The 7,535-nt window shown below is 49.4% G+C and overlaps 1 protein-coding gene across 1 annotated transcript; it reads left to right on the top strand.

Annotated features, from left to right (window-relative positions):
• Window positions 1-211: 211 nt before the first annotated feature.
• On the top strand, window positions 212-7,150 carry EXO5 (exonuclease 5). Its single transcript, XM_063146525.1, has 5 exons — window positions 212-348; window positions 2,240-2,490; window positions 4,142-4,246; window positions 4,547-4,719; window positions 6,064-7,150. Exons 1-5 carry the CDS (start codon window positions 248-250, stop codon window positions 6,529-6,531), a joined length of 1,098 nt encoding a protein of 365 aa, XP_063002595.1. The 5' UTR covers window positions 212-247; the 3' UTR covers window positions 6,532-7,150.
• The last annotated feature ends 385 nt before the right edge of the window (window positions 7,151-7,535 follow it).

A 7,535-nucleotide genomic window follows, 5' to 3' on the forward strand; every position in this document is an offset into this window, starting at 1 on the left:
AGCGCGCCCCGCCTGCTGAGAGTTAGCAGCGACTGTCCCTGACTACACCCCAGAGTGAGGGAGGGAGTGGTCCTCTACCTTTTTCGAAGTCTATGGCTTAGAACGAGCAGCTGTTTCTGAATGGAGAGAAAGAGGCTGATGGTGGAATGAACGCGGGAGGGGGCGTGGCGTGGCGTGGCTCCGCCCCCACTGAGCCGATGCAGAGCAAGAAAGCGCGCTTGCAGCCAGCTGCAATTGGGACCCGAACATGTCCGGGCGTGATTCCGAATTGGAAGAAGCTGAACCCGCGTCCGGCTTCTCTGATCTGAGCGACTCTGAATTCTTGCAAATCGAGGAGCCCGAGGACGGGTAAGCAGGGATCGCGCTGCGTGTTCGCCTTTGGGGTTAGGATTCGTCCCGGAGGGCGCAACCCCGGGCATGCTTAGACCGGAGTCAGCCCTGCGATCCCCCGGCCAGCCGTGTAAACCCCTAGGCATGGTTAGACAGGAAGGGGGGGGGGGAGTTATGCAACTCTCAGCATTCCCCAGCCAGCCTGGCATGGGATTGCTGGGAATTGTAGGACTTTTTTTGTTTGTTTAAAAATGCCTAGGAATGTGCCCTAACGCGCTCGGATTCCCTGCTCCCGCACCGGTTTGCTCAGGAGCTCTTTAAGCCTCCCAGGAAACCGCTGTGCATGCATGCGGTTCTAGCTTACATTTCCTCCAAAGAGGATCTACACCACTGCATTATTATTATTATTATTATTATTAATAATAATAATAATAATAATTGCATTTCTATACTGCCCAATAGCCGAAGCTGCCTGGGTGGTTCCCAAAAACTAAAACCATTCAAAGTATAAAACAAACAGCATAGAATCATAGAATGGCAGAGTTGGAAGGGGCCACTAAGGCCATCGAGTCCAACCCCCTGCTCAATGCAGGAATCCACCCTAAAGCATCCCCGACAGATGCTTGTCCAGCTGCCTCTTGAAGGCCTCTAGTGTGGGAGAGTCCACAACCTCCCTAGGTCATGGGTCCCATTGTTGTACTGCTCTAACAGTCAGGAAGTTTTTCCTGATGTCCAGCTGGAATCTGGCTTCCTGTAACTTGAGCCTGTTATTCCGTGTCCTGCACTCTGGGAGGATCGAGAAGAGATCCTGGCCCTCCTCTGTGTGACAACTTTTTCAGTATTTGAAGAGTGCTCTCATGTCTCCCCTCAATCTTCTCTTCTCCAGGCTCAACATGCCCAGTTCTTTCAGTCTCTCTTCATAGGGCTTTGTTTCCAGACCCCTGATCATCCTGGTTGCCCTCCTCTGAACACGCTCCAGCTTGTCTGTGTCCTTCTTGAATTGTGGAGCCCAGAACTGGACGCAATACTCTAGATGATTCCATTTGATTCCATTTGATTCTATTCATGTGGGGATGAATGGAAACAACCCGGATGATCAGGGGTCTGGAAACAAAGCCCTATGAAGAGAGACTGAAACAACTGGGCATGTTTAGCCTGGAGCAGATCGAGGGGAGACATGATAGCACTCTTCAAATACTTAAAAGTTTGTCACACAGAGGAGGGCCAGGATCTCTTCTCATATAATCATATAATAGCAGAGTTGGAAGGGGCCTACAAGGCCATTGAGTCCAACCCCCTGCTCAATGCAGGAATCCACCCTAAAGCATCCCTGACAGATGGTTGTCCAGCTGCCTCTTGAAGGCCTCTAGTGTGGGAGAGCCCACAACCTCCCTGGGTAATTGATTCCATTGTCGTACTGCTCTAACAGTCAGGAAGTTTTTCCTGATGTCCAGCTGTAATCTGGCTTCCTGTAACTTGAGCCCGTTATTCCGTGTCCTGCACTCTGGGAGGATCGAGAAGAGATCCTGGCCCTCCTCTGTCTGACAACCTTTTAAGTATTCAAGAAAAGAAGTAAATAATTAAAAAAAAATCATACTTGGAGCAGGGGAGTGGTGAAGAGGGGAGAAATATTTAGAGGAGGTAAAAGCACCTAAGGAGGCAAAAAAGTAATGACCCAATGAGGCACCCACCAAAAGCTGAGTGTGTAGCAAGACCGAGTGTACTATTTGGTTGCAGGTCCCACTTGTTAGCCCTGAGAGTTAAGTAGAACTTCCACATCCCAAGGCAGTGTGGCTTTTACTACCAGCTACGAAGCAACGGGAAGGGAGGGCCATTTCATTGTGCCCTACCTAGGAAAGATTATTCACTCCACTTGTTTTTATCTTGTCTTGGCTGTCATTCATTTCAGAGATTCCGAAAAGCCCAGCTGTTCCCACAATCGGCATCTGGAACCTGTAGAGAAAGCTCTGGAGACAGCCAAAAGAAAGAGAGCTCAGACGCCGCTCGAAACGTTCCGCCTGCTCTACCTCTGCATCACGGATGTCTCTGCTCAAGTTTGGTGTGAGCAACAAATGGTTTATAAGAGGGAGCGTCCGGATCTACTGCCGCTGGAGAACACTGTGCAACTGAACACCGGGAAGAGCATTCACCTTGCCAGAGGTAATGTTACTTGGATTTAATTCCCGAAGTATGCTTGCCTGAAGGCCTCTTACTTTAGGTGTGGACAGGCCTGTTGGATCTATTTTTGTTTTTTGTTTGAATCACGAGATCTAGAACTATGCAACAGAGTCTTCTGAAGAAGGCATGCATCAAAATTAATCATAGAATATTAGAGTTGGCAGGGGCCTCTAAGGCCATCGAGTCCAACCCCCTGCTCAATGCAGGAATCCACCCTAAAGCATCCCTCACAGATGCTTGTCCAGCTGCCTCTTGAAGGCCTCTAGGGTGGGAGAGCCCACAACCTCCCTAGGGAACTGGTTCCATTGTCGTACTGCTCTAACTGTCAGGACGTTTTTCCTGATGTCCAGCTGGAATCTGGCTTCCTGTAACTTGACCCCGTTATTCCGTGTCCTGCACTCCGGGAGGATCGAGAAGAGATCCTGGCCCTCCTCTGTGTGACAACCTTTTAAGTATTTGAAGAGTGCTCTCATGTCTCCCCTCAATCTTCTCTTCTCCAGGCTCAACATGCCCAGTTCTTTCAGTCTCTCTTCATAGGGCTTTGTTTCCAGACCCCTGATCATCCTGGTTGCCCTCCTCTGAACACTCCCCAGTTGCAGTCCCCACTGGTACCACCAAGTTTTTAAAGGGGCAGTGGAAGCTGGTGGCTGTAATGTCATTGGGGCAGTGAATCTGCTCTGGTAATCAGTCAGAATGCTAATGGCACTATCCAGGGTGGATTCACAGCCCCACTGACATCAGAGCCACCAGCCTTCACTGAGAAGGTGATCCCTTTCAACTGGGGTGGGCAACTTGGGGCCCTCCAGATGCTATTGGACCACAACTTGTATCATATTGGCTATGTCAATCTGAAGGAACGCCTCCTCCTGTATATACCTGCCCGGACCCTAAGGTCATCCTCAGGGGTCCTTCTCCGCAAGCCCCTGCCAAAGGAAGCGAGGCAGGTGGCTACCAGGAGCAGGGCCTTCTCTGCTGTGGCACCCCGGCTGTGGAATGACCTCCCTAAGGAGGTTCGCTTCGCACCTACATTATATGCTTTTAGACGCCAGGTGATGACCTTTTTATTCTCCCAATATTTTAACAGTCTATAAATTAATTTAACTTTGCTCTTTTAAATTTGTATTTTATTTATTTATTTATTTATTACATTTCTATACCGCCCAATAGCCGGAGCTCTCTGGGCGGTTCACAAAAATTTTTTTAATTTGTTGTTCTGCACTGCTGCTGTTTTTATCCTGGTTGTGCTTTTATATTGTATTTTATATCATGCTTTCATACTGTTTGTTTTATACTTTCAATGGTTTTTAATTATTGTGAACCGCCCAGAGAGCTTCAGCTATTGGGCGGTATAAAAATGCAATAAATAAATAAATAAAACGCTGGGCATGGCTGATGGGTGTTGTAGTCCATCTGCATCTGGTGGCCCACAAGCTGCCCACCCTGGCCTTAAAAAGGAAAACCTTTGAAACCGATGTGACAAATCGTCATGGCCAAGATTAGGCATGGCCGGTGTTTTCACTGTATATTTTCACAGCAGTTACCTGATCTAAAAGTCCTTGCGTTGGCCATCAGCTAGTCATAAGAGCAGGAAGTAACTTTGCTTCTCTTCTTCCTCTCTCTCTCTCTCATGCAGAGCTGGAATACCATGACCTGGTGTCAGTCTGTACCACCAGCCGAGAAGATTCCTGGGCGATAAAACTGCTTAATCTTCTGGCTATGATCCCTGTCCTACAAGCAGGTAAGCTACCTTCAAGGCACTGATCCTGGGCCAGGGATGTTGAGCCTCTGGCCTGCAGCTCAAATTCAGCCCACCTGGGGCCCCAATCGAGCTCACCTGGGTTCGCTGGATGGCAACGCTCCCTCCTCCCCTGAACACCAATCCATGGGTGGTGATTCCCCATCCTAAAATGCTGAAATAATCTCTTAAACTTCTCCACAATTGTATTTGGCTCTCGGACTGAAAGAGGCCGACGCCCGGGTTCTTGCCTATCATTTTTTAATTTTTTAAAAACCATCTTCTTTCTTTTTTTCGTGGCAGGTCGGCGTGTAAGGGAGTTTCCAGTGTTTGGGGTGTTAGAGGGCGTGTTTGTGGTGGGGGTCATTGACCAGCTGGGTTATACGGCGAAAGGAGAACTGGAGCTGAGTGAACTCAAGACCCGGCATGAGGCCTTCCTGCCTTCGGCTGCTCAGAAGAAACGGGATCGCTTCCAGGTGGGCCAAGAAGCGGTCGGATTCAGCAGGCCAGCGGAGTCTACGGCTTGCCAAGCCAAAGGCAGCCGGTCCGTCATTCAGGACGTTGATCCAGGCAACACACCGCACAGTGAAACACGTGCTGAAGTAAAATGCCACGGCATGGATCAAATGCGGCCTCTCCGGTTAGGGACGGGGAGGTAGCTCAGTGCTTAGGGCCCGTGCTTTGCATGCGGAAGGTCCCAGGTTTAATCCTAGGCATCTCCAGGTAGGGCGAGGGAGGAATCCTGCCTGACAACCCTGGAGAGCCATGGCTGGCAGGAGTAGGTACCCTGGTGCCTTCCAGATGTTTTGGCCCACAGCTCTCACAATCCCTTATCACTGGCCATGCTGGCTGGTGCTGATGGGAGTTGTAGTCCAAAACATCTAAAGAGCATGAGATTTATTTATTTATTTATTTATTATATTTCTATACCGGCCAATAGCCGGAGCTCTCTACTTCTAGTGTAGGTAGGTAACATGGAGCACTACAGACCGATGACCTGATTGTCTAAGGACGCTTCTGTTCTTACCTGTCGTAGGTGCTTTGCATCCACCCTGGCTGAGTTCACAAAGCACGCTAAGCTGTGATAGTTTATTTTCTGGCAGAAGCCATGACAGCCATCTGTGTGTCATCTATGGGTGAATCATATCATAGAATAGTAGAGTTGGAAGGGGCCTACAAGGCCATCGAGTCCAACCCCCTGCTCAATGCAGGAATCCACCCTAAAGCATCCCTGACAGATGGTTGTCCAGCTGCCTCTAATGTGGGAGAACCCACAACGTCCCCAGGTAGCTGGTTCCATTGTCGTACTGCTCTAACAGTCAGGAAGTTTTTCCTGCTGTCCATCCGGAATCGGGCTTCCTGTCACTTGAGCCCGTTAATCCGCCCAAGCAACCCACTCCAAGATTCCATGTTCTGCAGAATAGGCATAGTGGGCTGTTTGCATAGTCTGTGATGAGTAGTGGTTAGTAACCCATCATGGCTTAGTGTTGCGTGTGAACCCAGCCCCTGCATTGGCATCGCAGGATGTCCTCTTAAGTGGGCAGGTTTATAGCTCAGTGGGGGCAGCTCTAAACAGCAGGCCCTTAGCAAAGAATTGGGGGCAGGGGAGACAGGTGCTGTTACTGCCTTGGGTTGGCTCTCACACACCACTGGTTGCAATAGTCCAAATGGGAGGTTAACTGAGCATGGGTAATTGCATCCTAGGTATCTCCATCCAGGTAAGGTCGCACCTGGTGTACCCACAAAAGCTGATAAAAAGTGCTTCTAGTCACAGAGGTTAATAACCTTGCTTCATCAAAGTGTCGTTTCCTTATTTCCAGGTCTTTTTGTATAAGTGTATATTTGATGCTATGGTGCAAGGACATCTGACTTGGGACATTTTCATCCAGCACCTCCACCTGAGGCCCGAGCAGGTTCTTGGCCCCCAAGTTCAAGAGCAGGCCCGAAATGCAGGTTTCACAGCGAGCTGCTTCCAGGACCTCCTTGAGTTGGCGTTTCTCAACTTGACGCTCTTGGACATTCCTGTCATCGACCGGCTGCAAATTGAGTACATTCACCAGGGGACCAATGCGCCACTCGGCACGGAAGTTTTGGCCTATGACGACGATGCCGTGAGAGCCACGGTGCGGGATTTCTTAGCTTATTGGAAAGGGCAGAGGGACCCCAAAGGGGTGGATGTTGAGGACGCTTGGAAGTGCCGCTATTGTGCCTACGCCAGCGTCTGTGACTGGCGGTTGGGCAGGGCGGGCAGCCCAACAGTAAAAAGTAGGCCGAAGAAGTCCAGATGAAATTGGGCCCGACCAAGCCATTGGAGTACTTTGCAGCGACTTACCATAATCTCCAAACACCTGTAGGACCTCGCCATCCTTTTGCCATGACGGCAGAAAGATTTCAACCCTTCACATCCTTGGTTTTGAAGGGAGGGGGCCTCTCTTCTCCTCCCCAAATCCGAAGCGTTAATACCCTGAGCGCAAACTGAAGGCCCGATCCTAAGCTTTGCACAGGATTCTGTTTTGCAGGTCAGGAAATACTTCGTATGCGTCACGTGAGCGAAACAGGCGGCACCAACTTCCAGGGGCTCTCACTTTTATTTGGGAGCCGTAAGCTGTGCTGTTGAAAGAAAGGGGAGCATCAGGGGCGAGGGGGAATAAAGATTTAATGGCCCGAGACATTTTGGAAATATCTTCCTGGATGCATAGTTGACTTGGATGCATAGTTCTGAAGTCCTCAGGGAGGTCACAGAGTCCTGTTAAGGTTGTAGCGTTGTGCATCGAAGTACCCCTCAAGAAGAAATCTTTGAAATGTATTGGGCCATTAAATTCCTGTGTATTTTTGGATACTCTCTGTCCCCCCGCCCACTCTGGTGATCGGATGCCGGTGCCTTCACAAGCTGAGCCTGCAAGGGGTATCACTACTTGATGCTGTACTTGAATCCACTTAAAATAATCCTGACATTCTCCGTTCTGCAATACAATGCAGCCCTGGGTTGCACTGTACCCATTTATTTCCAAGGCAGGCCCAGAACTTGCCACAAAGCAGCTGATCCTAGATCTGGTTGGGCAACATTCTCCTCTGCCAAGCAGGAATGCTTGGGCTGAAATGCTGCACCATTCCTGCCTTCTAGGGTCTGTCTTTTTCTTACTAGCTGTCTCAAATGTCTGCCTTAATGACTCAAAACAATAAGGGTGCTAAGGCACTCAACCACGAAAACAACGCGGAAGGTATGATGCGTAAACAGTTAGTTTCTAAGACTATAAAATATTTTTCTATATTATCATGAACGCACACGCCT

Source organism: Elgaria multicarinata, chromosome 22, assembly GCF_023053635.1.
Source record: "Elgaria multicarinata webbii isolate HBS135686 ecotype San Diego chromosome 22, rElgMul1.1.pri, whole genome shotgun sequence".
In the NCBI taxonomy this organism is placed as follows: domain Eukaryota; kingdom Metazoa; phylum Chordata; class Lepidosauria; order Squamata; family Anguidae; genus Elgaria; species Elgaria multicarinata.